Raw genomic sequence first — 13,945 nt, forward strand, 5'->3', positions numbered from 1 at the left:
ATTAGGCCAGGGTCAAGAAACAGGTGTTTTATATCTTTGATTTTAAGTCATTGATTGCCAAGATATACACTGGCATTATTTACGGGGGTGTAGCCTCTTCAAACGAGAGATTTGCGTCATGATTATGTCATAGCGCCCTTGAATCACAGATGAGAGGAAGATATCAAAAACTTTGGGTCTGCAAATATAATTTCAATGGACAAGGTGCTTATACGATATCGCCGGAAGCCACACTATATGTTTCGGGAAGAGTAATTTCTAGTACGTGTTGCGCAAGCTGTTGACTGGTGATACGAGAAAAGATCTTTTCTGTTACAGCAAGCAAGTGAATTCCTCCGTCGATTGTGTTGTCTGCGCTGTCACGTTTCTTGAAGGTGGTTACAATGTTTGCCTCTCTCCATTCATCAAGTGTGGTCTTCTTCCCATGCCCTTACAGTAATAGAAACGTTTTGAAGTTTTCCCATATTTAATGGGATAGTGAAGTAGTGGTGTAAGGTTTTTGGCCTTTTTCCCTACTGTGAGCGTCGGTCGTTAGCCTTGGTTTCTATACAGACAGTATCAAGAAAGTTTAGGGTCTTTTGTACAATTTTTTGTACATTTATTTTGTTTTTTACAAAGGAAAATCACACAAGCAAACTCTTTGAGATTTTTTACACTGTGTCTGGAAGTTAAGGGTATAGACCGGATATCTTAAAGGCGCTCTATCGCATTTTGCCACACCTCTATCAATGAAGAAAGGAGTCATTGTCATCAAAATTGTCCTGATGTTTCTCTTTAGCATGACCGATGGACAGTTTCATTTGCCGCGTCATACAGCGTACAGAGAATGTGAAGCTTAGAATTCCGCGTAGTTCCTTTCGTTTTAGCATCAGCAATTAAATCTTTATGTGCCATGTTCGCACGTCCGGCTCAGTCGACGGCGTGTCAACTTCGCACATTCTGCTCAACAAACAAAGCCGCCAAAACCGATCGATAAATCACTAATCCCACGTTACAATCAAAACGTTTCTCGCGCTTTTGTTCCTCTCACATACGGCTTGCATTCTATGTGGTGATTGACTATCAAGCGGTGTTCCCAACTAGATTCGCGTATACATTCTAAGTTTCTGTCACTATTCTATGTGCAAATGTCATGCCTTTATAGTAATATAGCAACTGGTAAATCAAAAGAAAAAAATTGGAAATAGAATTGTTATACATTGTATATGGAAGCAAAGTTTGGCATTCCTCTAACTTTGCTCACTATTATGTCCAGCTTAACAGAAATTTGTAGAAGTTATACAAATTGGAAAAACAGAATTCTTTCTCAAAGCATGACTACCTTCGTGTCTCAGAATAACGTGGCACACAGGGGGTTTCCACCATGGCACATAAAGAGTTAAGTTTAAGCATAGTGGAAGAGCACTCGACTTACCTTCTTCCAACGATAATCGGAATATCATGACGTATCCATAAATAGCAGAAACGAATGAAGGAAGTATGTGCGTTTTACATATGGAAAACACAATTATGATGAAATTTCGTTGGGTTTTCGTTATTTTCTACTTGTAATAGTAGCAACAGGATTTATTGTAGTCTGCCCATGAGACCACATGAGTTCAACCAATAGTTTGCAAATTCATAATTTATGAACTGATTGTCTGATATACCAAGTGTCCAAAACTTCAGGAATGCATTCTTATCCGTACTGCATTCACTGAATAGATTTTAACCTCAATTCCCTCTTTGTTTTTGGAAAATATGTATATCTTGTAGGTAATAGACATCAGGTGGAAAGGGGTATGTGATAAAAAAGGATACCGTGTGTAAGAAGCCAGGTGTTTGTTGTCGTTTGTTTTATTTTTAGTTTTGTTTATTGTTGTTGTAGCTTTGTATAGTAAATGAGGAGTATTTTCCAGAGGACGAGCTTCCCTTCCATTCCATTGTGTCTGAAAAAATTAGCAATGTCAACAAAAGTACACGTTAAAAACAAGTGCAACTAAGTGTTATAAGGAGAGCTCAAAGTGTGCTCAATGAAGTTACGTAATGACTTCAACTTTAATTCCCTAAAATCCTATGAAAAGTTTCTCTACTGTACTCATCACTAAAGACGAATCATACTTTCATATTTCGCATAATTGTTTGTTTGTTTGTTTTCAGATCATAGGAAATATGGTTGGTGCTATGATGGAAGGATTTTGTAGAAGATCTCCTGACAACACTACCTGGCAGCATGATCTTTATGAGGACCACTGCTACTGGAAACTACTGATCTTTCTCCCGAGCCACTGCTTGCTGGCTATCGTCAGTGCCTTCTACGTCATCCAGATCACAAATGAGCCGGGCAGTCTGAGTGTTAACCAGTCGGTCGTTCTACGCGTCAGATTTGTCATTGCCAGCCTGTACGCCCTGCTCCAACTGCTCAACGTGTTGCTGAGGCAGATCCAGGTGGATACAGACTTTCCCTCCGTGGAGGACCAGGTTGACGGCTTGGCTTTCGTGGCGTGGTTCTTGCTGGCGTTGTACCATTGGAAGCTGCGATGCCAGAACACCGATTCCGTCAAGACCCACAAGCCGGTCATCGCTGCCTGGTTCCTGACACTACTGGCAATGTTTTCTCGTCTTGTCACTCTTCTTGGGCACGTGCTAAATGGCAACAGACCCATGTCCATCAGTGAAGATGGTCTTGTCTTTGTTTGCACAACTCTCCACTTTCTTCACCTTATTTCTCTGTGCCCCGTCCCGAGACACGCCCAAACTTATCGAGAAACTGGAGCTGATGATGGGTCATCTCGAAGTGTGAACAAGACTGCAGGCGAAAAGGAGCCGTTGCAAGCGCCATCTCCATCCACGTCTGAATTACCCAAGTTGGATCTTGCAGCGGAAGAGGACTCTGCAACTCTGCTGTCCAAACTGACATTCTGGTGGATTTTTCCACTGCTGCGCAAGGGTGCTGCTGTTCAGTTGTGTCAACCCGAGGATGTTTTACACCTGCCACGCCGACTTTCACCTAGTCATGTAGAAGCTCGTTTTGCCACCGTGTATCCGCAGAGCTCATCTGCATTTGCCGAAGGCGTGTTTGAAGCGAAAGAGTTTGGCCCCAGCAGAGGAGATGGGAACTACTCAGGAGCTACCATTCTCAAAGCTCAGACCAACAGAACCTCTCTCCGCTGGGCTTTGGTGAAGATGTTCGGTCCTCAGATGTGTCTCCTAGCGTTTTTCAAGGTCGGGGTTAATGTGTTCAGATTCCTTCGTCCGCTCATGCTCGGTGAATTGCTATTCTTTATAGAGGATGGCGTCGAACCCAAATACCACGGATACTACTATGCTATGAAATTGTCTCTGGCCATAGTTCTCTTTGGCACCCTCAATTGTCACTACTACCACCAGCTGAGGATGCTCGTGTACAGAGTCCACCCCGCCGTCGTCTCCGTCATCTACCGCAAGTCTCTGGCGGTGAGCGCAACCACGCAGTCTGCCTTTACCAAGGGGCAGATCATAAACTTCATGATATCGGACGGTGATGCCATAGTCGAGCTCCCCTATCAAATACAGCTTATGTGGGCTACGGTTGTAATGGTGGCTTGCTCTCTTTACCTGATTTACCGACAGGTTGGTCTTCCACACTCCCTTAATATCCTTGTTTGTCTGCTATATTCACGCCAGTCATTAATCGAACATTCATCTTTCAGGAAGTATTTGGTATTCATGTTGATCGATTGCTATGCTTCATAATTAATTGAAAACAATAATGGCTGCAGGTGAGACAATGGCAAGACCGGATAGACATAATACTAAACTTGAAATAGAATATTTCATTATTTTATTTTCTGTATAGTGTAATATAAACACAGAATAACCCTTTCCCATTTCTATTATAAGTAAAGAGTATCTAAACACATCAAATTGTTGTATTAACCTGTGACAGTTTCGACGACGGCCTGTCATCTTTTTCAAACGATGGTCGATTGGCGACTGATGTCTTGGCGCCAAAAGGCAGACAGTTGGTACGTGCAACCCCCCCCCCCCCCCCTCGGTTTATGTTGAGGGGGTTCTCTTTATCCAGATGACCCCCTAGTGGGCATGTTGAGGTCTTGGCTCTCCCTCGCTACGAACTGCTTACCCTCCCATTTGATGATACGATTTTCTTTTCCAACATGGTCTGTTATGGTGGACTTGTTGAATGTTTGGCTTCCTCCGTAATCGGGTGTAAGATTGTTCCTCAATCTTCCATAATCGTTCGTGTGTTCTCCACTTCAGTCTCCGACTATTTTCCAAGATACATGGAGCTAAGGAAGAATGGCAAGGGACCATGTACATTCCTTGTTACTTGTCTTTTTTATTTTTATTCTGTCCTTTAGATGAACCGGGATGTCTCCAAAGCTTGTTGCATGGTTTCATTGCTGTAGAGATGCCACGTTTCTTGTGTAGAGATGTCATGTTTCATGACAATCCTACTATTTTCCTGTAAAAAAAAAATGATCACTGGGTCTCTCGTGTGAATATCTCAACTTCAAGTCTCAATACCCTTACATCAAATGTTATGAGTGATTCATGCTCTTTCCACCGTTGTGATACAGTAATCTCTGACTCAAAAGACACGGAGAATGAAGCTACCAACATCTCTGTCGCTCTGTTGCTATGTGACTATTCTCGATGGACGTTTTTAAGTAAAACGTAAAGACAAGAAATATAAAATAAATTCTTAACAGCAAAGAGAGACGGAGCTATTCGCAAGAAATACCCTGCGTTCATCCCCTACCGTTAACATCAAACTCTTGTCGGAGGCAATTACTAGGATTTTCAAAAAACATGGCATCTCCACAGCGATGAAACAATACAATCTGAGATAAATAGTGGTTCATCCAAACGAAAAAAACAAAACAAAACAAAACAAAGAAATGGACAAGGCGTAAGGAGTGTACACAATCCCTTGCCATGCTTGCCAAGATACGTACATCTGGGAAACACATAACGAGTCCGCCATAACATACCATAATGGAAAAGAAAATCATATCATTAACTGTTACTTAGAGTAAGTGGTTGGTAGCAAGTGAGAGCCAGGACCTCAACAGGCACATCAGAGATTCCATTTGGATAAAGAGTTCTCCCTCACCCACACAACATGAAATGGTATATGGGAGAGAATACCAACAGACTGGCATTAACGATGGCGATATCATGCGGATTCATGAGGCAAATCTCTCGTTTGAAGAAGCTACACCCCTGTAGACAATGCCAGTGTATATCTTGGCAATCAAGGACTTAAAAACCAGATATAAAACACCTGTTTCTTGACCCTGGCCTAATCTAAACATCAGTCACCGCAACGGGGGGGGGGGGGGGGGGGGGGAGGCACCTGCGAGAGGAAGAGATTGTTTTGGTTTTGGCATGGGCTATGTAGCTCCATAGTGCGTGTGTGTGTCGACAAACTTCTACAATGCTCTCCTTCTTATTCCTGTATTTTCGTTACTTTTGGGTCAAATTTTTTCGTTCGAAATTCAAAACGGATGACTATAGAATTTCTCAATAGAATATAAAATCTGAAACTTTAGAAAGAATAGTGAAAATTGAGTGCACTTTGAATGGTCTGCCACAGGCAGATATCCTTATCATGCTCTTACGTAATATGACAGCTGTTGCAGTCCACGCCTGAGTAGAAAGTTATTTTGCAGTGGGCAAATACATCTACTCCCACTTCTCAAACGAGGAATCGTTAGGGGGTATAGTACCCCATCAGCTTCGTTTGTCGATGGGGTCTCGCCTCAAACGGGGGTTTGACGGCATGGTACACTGGGTGATTGTTTACCAGCGCCAAAACATCAGTCTTTGATCAGCCATCGTTTGAGAAAGATGACATCCCGTTGTCGAAAAATGTCCCCGCCTAAGACAACAATTTGATGTGTTTAGAGAACTTTATATACCGGCTGTCCCCCCCCCCCCCCCAAAAAAAAAAAAAAAAAAAAAACAACAAAACAAAACAAAACAAAAAAAAAACAAAAAAAAAACAAAAAAACGGGACGGTGGATTCTCAGTACCTTGCGTTCTAAAAGATACATACTTTTACCGCCATTAGAAAGAGCATTTACCGCAAAAGACAATGATATCAAAATCATTAAATTTTGTTCAGTACTTTTTATTCTACGCCAATTTCTGTAAATGCAGTCATTTTCAAATTTCGCTGGATTTTGGTGACGTACGAGCGAATAATTTGGAAGCGACACGCGTTCCATGTACGGTGTATTGTGTAAGCCCGTTGATCCATGTCAACAAAAGATACAACTTTCACGACTATAATGATGACGGCGGACAGGAAAAAACAGTGTGTGTGAGTGTGTGTGTGCGTGTCTGTTTGCGTGTGTGGGTGTGTGTGTTTGTGTTTGCATGCTCGCACAACACACATACACACTTTCACAGACGCAGACACACACACACACACACACACACATTATAATAGTCATGGAAGTCGTAATTCTGGCCTGCGCCCAATGTGAAAGCTGTACATATCTTTTGTTGTCATGGATCAACGGGCTCATTACACAATACACCGCATATGGAACGCGTGTCGCATCCAAATTATTTGCTCATACGTCACAAAGATCGAGCGAAATTTGAAAATGATTGTATTTACAGAAATTGGCGTAGAATAAAAAGTACTGAAACAAATCTAATGATTTGGGAATCATTGTCTTCTGCGGAAGATGCTCTTTGTAATGACGTCCAAAAATATATCACTTTTAGAGCGCAAGGTACTGAAAATTCACCGTTCCGCTTTTTTGGGGGGACACCTGGTATATTCATGTCCCATCGTTATAATTCTTTTTTTGAAGCTTTCTATTTTTTTTTTGTGTCTATTTGTGTTGAAGGTTGGTGTGTTGTTTCTAATCGGCCCAGGACTGATGATAGTATCCATACCTATCACCAAGTTTTTCAGCACGAGGATGACAGAGGCACAACAGCTCAAGACCAAACAGCAAGACAGTAGAATCAAGGTAATTACGTCATAAGCCATGTAACATGACTTGAAAATTCAGGAAAAGGGGTAGTGGAGATGGCAGGCAGGTAGGTACGGAGGAAAGGAGTGAAGGATCAGCATAAGGGAGTTGTTTTATGTTATGCCAAAGCAGAAATGCACAAAATCCACCAACCCATTTGTGTAACATTGGACAATTTGTTTCAATGTTATGAATATTTGAATGTTTCGTGCAACGATGCTGGAAGACTACTCATTTTTGACGTCACTGCAGGGTATCGATATATATAAATATATATACCCTGCCCTTAAACAAAAGTCGCCAGACATGAATTTTTAGTTAAGACCATATTCTGAAAGAACATACTTTAAGCTTTAAAATGATGTATAACTCAAATCAAATGGACTCTCCTAACCTATCTAAATATTGGAAAGAAGGCACAAACTCGGGAAAAGTGTGAACTGAGAAAAGAGGCTCTGAAGTACAGTGTCTATTCAAGCGCTTAATCTTTACCAAACCGTGCTGGCTGTGCGATGAATGGGACAAAAAAACAGGAAGTAAACCACCAGAGTAACAACAATGAAGGGATTATCAGATCAAACTGAAATTAGGCATGCCTCATTAACACATTCTGTCCATAACTAATGCCAACTTTCAAAGCAGTAGCTCTATCTTTTCAAAAGTTATTAGAGTTGAAAGTGAAGAGTGTGGACAAGGTTTTTCAGAAATGAAAAAGGGATTCTAAAGACACACCTAATCACACTATTCTACCAAAAATGTTCGAGGTAAATTGCTAAAAACACACTTTTCTACCCGTTTTATGATACCAAATTTTAGCATAGTGTAAAAGAAGACCCGCTCTTTCAGAAAATATGAAAAAGTCAAGTTCGGCTAGGTTGACCCATTTCAATTATTTTCAGTCCTCACGCAAAATCAGTGTGTGCGACTTTATGTTTGTTTTGAGGTGCACGGTCACATATATAAAATGAAAAGAGAATTCCACAAAATTTCACTTCTTTAATAAAAAGGACATTTTCTCGACTTGTTGCTGACATACGCTATGTGATATTCCCGCTCTTTTCTTGAAGAGCTAAGTCAAGTGCTGTTTGGTTATGCTAGGAAAGTAACAATATATTTAGTTATCAGGCTCCTACATTAGTCTATCTCCGTGACCAGTACTGATTGCTTACACGCATCGTTCCTTGGGTGGCAGTAAACTTATGTAATAAACATGATCATACATAGACCTCAACCCACAAAAATTTGTTCTCAACTAAATATTACGTCTTTGGTAAATATTTGTTTATGGTCCAATGCCCTATGGGTTTTCTTTGAGCCAGATTGTTACATGGCATGTTATCCTGTCCTGTTGTTAGACGATTGTTCCTAATTGCCAACATGTGCGTTTCAGGAGTATAAAAGGATATTATAAAGGGAAGACAGGGTTATGTTGATGCAGCCGTCTGAATGCCATGCTTGCGGGAAGATGGACCAGCATTGCTTTGCAGAAAGACAAGAATACACCACAACCTTTGTTGTTTCGAAATTGCATTAAATTATAGTTGCTAACCATGGGGAGATGTGAATGAATGCCATGCTTGCGGGAAGATGGACCAGCATTGCTTTGCAGAAAGACAAGAATACACCACAACCCTTGTTGTTTCGAAATTGCACTAAATTATAGTTGCTAACCATGGGGAGATGTGAATGCATGAAAAAATAATCAAAGTTCTTCATATAAATCTTGCAGAAAACATTGCAATTGTGACAAAGAACAACGGCAATCTTCATCGAATAAAATGATAAGTATCTTCATGCGTGAAATTAACATGACATGTGATTCCATCACAGAGTGTGGCGGGGTTACGTGCTACAGAAATAATTGTTACAACTATTTAGTTATTGCAATGCTCTCAGCCTGCGACATGTCAACCCCTTTGCAAAGGACTATCATTCTTTCCCCTCCTGGCTCCCCTAGGTCATGACAGAGTTCCTTAAGGGCATCCGGGTCATCAAGTTCTTTAACTGGGAGGCCCACTTCAAGGCGCAGGTGGGGAAGTGGCGATCCAAGGAGCTGCGCAGCGCGCAGACAGTGAAATGCATTGGGGCCGTGTTGGGGTTCACGTGGGGCATCATTCCCATCCTCCTGTCCCTCCTCACCTTCTCCATGTATACTCTCCTTGGCAATGAACTCACCGCTACGAAGGTCAGTTGTGGTAATCATGATATTTTACTTAGAAACCACTTTGGGAAATCAGTATTTATTCCTGGAACGGTTCCATTCACGAAAAGGTCCACTAGGAACTATACCTGCGATGAATATGTTTTCGATCTGTATAAAATTGCTTCGAAGTTTGATTTTTAATGTATAGCCACTCTTGTTTCATATTTCATGAAAGTGTACCAAGATACCCAGGTTAAATAACAATATACCTGTTACCACAGTAGCTCGCAATGTATCTTAAATCACGAGGAAGAAGTTTCTATTTTACTTCACCTTTCACCCTGATTATTAACTCTTTATGTGCCATGGTGGAAACCCCCTGTGTGCCACGTTATTCCGAGACACGAAGGTAGTCATGCTTTGAGAAAGAATATGTTTTTCCAATTTGTATGACCTCTACAAATTTCTGTTAAGATGGGCATAATAGTAGGCAAAGTTGAAGAGGAATGCCAAACTTTGTTTCGATATAAATTGTATGACAAATCTATTTTTCAATTTCTCTTTCGAATAACAAGTTACTATACTGTAAAGGCATGACTTTTGCACATAAAACCGTGACAGAAACTTAGAATGTCCGAGCAAATCTAGTCGGGAACACCACTTGATAGTCAATAACTACATAGAATGCAAGCCGTATATGAGAGGAACAAAAGCTGGAAAAACGCTTTCATTGTGCCGCGGGATTAGCAGTGATTAGCGCTTTATCGATCGGTTTTGGCGGCTTTGTTTGTTGAGCAGAATATGCGAAGTTGGCACGCCGTCGACTGAGCCAGACGTGCGAACGTGGCACATAAAGAGTTAAGAGCCATTTCTTTTCAAAGAACACTTGTATGCAGAAAATATATATCTTGCAGTTATCAGTAAACTTGTATACTTGCAGTCTTTACTGTAACAATTAATTATTTAGGCACAACAGAAAAACTGTGTTAGGGAGATATCTTCGTCGCGACGATATGAGACAAAAGATCGTCGCCAATCGTCCCCGACGATCCAAATTTTGGGCCTCATGTGCTCATTACTGCGCTCTTTTTGGCTCATTATAAATATCAACAAAAGATGGTTCCGACGAGTCGGAACGAAGTCGTCTCTTTTCGTCGCGACTAATCAATTAAGGAGGTCTTTTGTCGATCGGCGAAGCGTTTCAGTGATTGTTCAAACGTCGCACATCGTCCCCGACGACTGCGTATTCAACTTGACTAACCGTTTTGTAAAGGTTTTGGTGATGGTTTCGCGTCGCTCATCGTCCCGACGATTGACCATTGAATTTAAATCACCGTTCCGTGGCGAGTTTGTTAATCCATAATTGTTCAAACGTCGCACTTATCGTCCCGACGATTGTCCATTCAACTTGAATCACTGGTCAGAGACGCGTTTAGTAATTGTTAAAGCGTCGCGCATCGTCCCTAGGCTTGCCCTTTGAACTTAAATCACCGTTTGGTATGAGTTTGAAACGTCGCACATCGTCCCGACGATTGCTCATTCAATAATAGAAATTGCTCGATGCTGAGGTGTTTATTTTTTCTAACATCGCGAGTGGTCCCGACGATTGCCCATTGAATTGAAATTGTCGTTCAATGATTGCCACCAGGGTAATTCATCTTCTATGAAGCCTTGCTCTCATGTTTGCCATACTTGTCTGTAAACAATACAAAAACATCGTAACGAGATCCGATGGCTGTCAGACTCCCGAAATTCTTGAATGAATCATGAAAAAAAAAAAGTGATGAACGTACATTATTATCTTTCCACAAATTCAGAGCTTGAAAGAAAACATCCGGCATTTATTTTATCAACGTACGGAGTTCAATATCATTGTTATTCATTTCCGAACGTCAAAGCAAATTTCCGACACTTATATTAACATCTTTCAGAGCTGAATGGTATTGCTATTTACTTTCGAACGCACAAGCAAATACCCGGCATTTATCATCGTACGGAGTTGTATATCATTAGTAGTCATTTCCGAACGTCAAAGCAAACATGCGATATTTATTTAATCACCGTACGGAGTCGAATATTACTGTTATTCATTTCCGAACGCAAAATCGAATTTCTGACATTAATTTTAGCACCGTACGGAGCTGAATCTTACCGTTATTCAAATCGAAAAGTATAAGCATCCTTGGTATAAGCAAACATCCGACATTTATTTTAGTACCGTACGGAGTCGAATATTACCGTTATTCATTTCCAAAAATAAAAACAACATCTGACATTTATTTTAGCATCTTATACGGAGTCGACTGTTACCGCTGTCCATTTCCAAAAGTAAAGGCAAACATCCGACTTTTTTTTGGTGGCCCGACGTGCGTTTTTGGTGGCCCCGGTCCACCGAGCCACCGTTAGTGTCGAGCCCTGGTGTACACCTCACTAACCTCAGCTTGTTGGGGAAACTTATACTGCCATACGAGGGGAGATGCTTTCATCTCTTCTAGAGAGCTTCCCTATGAGCGAATGAAAATCTTTGTTTGGCATTTTCATTTCTATACTCCATAATCATTCGTTGTTTCCAAACATTTTCATGATGTCGGTATTTCAATATCATAATATTTTTCTTAATGTATTCCATTTTCATTCCTTGACCAAAGTCAGTATGTCCGCCACAAGTACGGTAATCGCTACGTTTCGCGCAGTGCAATATGTGCCGAAGTGCGAAACACGTGGTTATCAATAGTCCAAGAGTATTAGCTTTAACCTGGACATTTTTGGTAACAAGCTGATTTTTTCAGGATAAGTCCAGAAAAATGTCTAGAATAACATACTAAAAGTCCTCATAAATCCTCCTTGAGCATTTTCCGCAATCCAAGATGGCGTCCAAAATGGCCGCCATTTCCAGAAATTCTTGTAACTTTTCAACCAGAGAACCCAAATACAAAATTTGAATGTCTAAATATATGTTTTAAAGCATGAAGAACTCAATGAAATACATATCAAAAGATGTTGATGCATGCAAGTACCGAAATCCAAGATGGCGTCCAAAATGGCCGCCATTTTCTGAAATTCTTATAACTTTTCAGCCAGGTAGCCTAAATACAAAATTTAAATGTCTACATATATCTTTTGAAGGATGAAGAACTCAATAAAGTACATATTAAGAGTTGTTGAAGCTCACAAGTACCGTAATCCAAGATGGCGGCCATTTTTGGCGTCCAAAATGGCCGCCATTTCCTCATTTTTTTTTCATAATTTTGCAAGTAGATTTCAACTGTACACACTTGGAATGTCGAAATATACGTTTTGAGTCTCAAGGAACCAAATATAATACTTATTCAGAGATTTTGAAACACAAATAAAGCACTTGAGCACTATCAGAAATCCAAAATGGTGTCCAAAATGGCTGCCATTTCCTGTTTTTCTCATAACCCTGCACCTATGTAATCGCGATACGCACTTAAATGTATACATATATATTTTAAGACATTAAGGAACCCAACGAAATACTTATTTACAGATCATGAGGCACATAACTACAAATAAAACCACGTGAGTTCTTCCCGAAAACAAAATGTTGCCCAAAATGGCTGCCGTTTGTTTATCAAAAATTGCTGTTTTTAGCCTGTTTCAAGAGACAAAGAAATTCAACATAATGTTCGGGATTCAACAACTCAGAAGGTCCAGAGGAATCTTTCCCTTAAATGTGCACAAAACAGGTATAGGTTGGGTTGGATGCACCCCCCCCCCCCCCTCCTCCTTGGGGAAGGTGGTGGCCTGTACAATCATTATTTTCCAAGTATTCAACCTGAAGTAGTTGCACTTTGTCATTCAGCACATTGTCATTCAGTTGCAATCATAAAGATGCTAAACGTCCCTCGCTCGGCCCCTTTCCATAGACTTTGTACACTTTTGAGATTAACAAATTTCCGAATCTGTCATCAAAAAGTGTGCACTAGATCTTTCACTTACAAAATGCAAAAGTTAGTTCCCTCATATTGAAGGGTAATTTGCCCTAACTCTTCAACCGCTCACTTCCCCCAATATATATTGGGGGAAGTGCACACAATGTGCACAAAACAGGTATAGGTTGGGTTGGATGCACCCCCCCCCCCCTCCTCCTTGGGGAAGGTGGTGGCCTGTACATCATTATTTTCCAAGTATTCAACCTGAAGTATTTGCACTTTGTCATTCAGCACTTTGTCATTCAGTTGCAATCATAAAGATGCTAAACGTCCCTCGCTCGGCCCCTTTCCATAGACTTTGTACACTTTTGAGATTAACAAATTTCCGAATCTGTCATCAAAAAGTGTGCACTAGATCTTTCACTTACAAAATGCAAAAGTTAGTTCCCTCATATTGAAGGGTAATTTGCCCTAACTCTTCAACCGCTCACTTCCCCCAATATATATTAAATTCCCCTTTTGATTAACAATTCCCAAATATTCCATCAAAATTAATGTGTGTAAATGATATAATTATTTCATTTCTATTCAAGTGTAAAAGCTCCCTCGTTTCGGTGGAGGATGGGGATATTGAGACTATTATTATCTACTCTTCGAGGATGGATAATTTTCTCTATATAACGCCAAAGGTGCATTAGGCCGTTTTAACGACGATCATCGAAATGCAAAACTCCCTCCAGTCGAAAGTGACCCCCCCCCCCCCCATCATCTACTAGCTCATTGCCTTGAATATTCTAGTCTTTATTCTACTTACACTTTTTAATAGAAACAAAACTCTAGTATTTCACCAACAGAGCGCACCATGAAACTTGTAATCTAAAAAAAAAAAAAATCTCCATTTTGTGGAAAGGTGCATCACCTCATACACCTCC

At 40.6% G+C, this 13,945-nt stretch overlaps 1 protein-coding gene across 1 annotated transcript in view; it reads left to right on the top strand.

The window, feature by feature from the left end:
* Nucleotides 1-2,151: 2,151 nt before the first annotated feature.
* Nucleotides 2,152-13,945, top strand: part of LOC139729002 (ATP-binding cassette sub-family C member 10-like) — a 111,672-nt gene continuing 99,878 nt past the window's right edge. The window contains exons 1-3 of the mRNA XM_071639927.1: nt 2,152-3,591; nt 6,846-6,971; nt 8,932-9,159. Coding sequence (XP_071496028.1) covers nt 2,152-3,591; nt 6,846-6,971; nt 8,932-9,159 — 1,794 coding nt within the window. The remainder of the gene's footprint in view (nt 3,592-6,845; nt 6,972-8,931; nt 9,160-13,945) is intronic.

Source organism: Diadema antillarum, unplaced genomic scaffold (genome assembly GCF_040938485.1).
Source record: "Diadema antillarum isolate AM-2024a unplaced genomic scaffold, OU_Dant_1.0 seq00000212_RagTag, whole genome shotgun sequence".
Lineage (NCBI taxonomy): Eukaryota > Metazoa > Echinodermata > Echinoidea > Diadematoida > Diadematidae > Diadema > Diadema antillarum.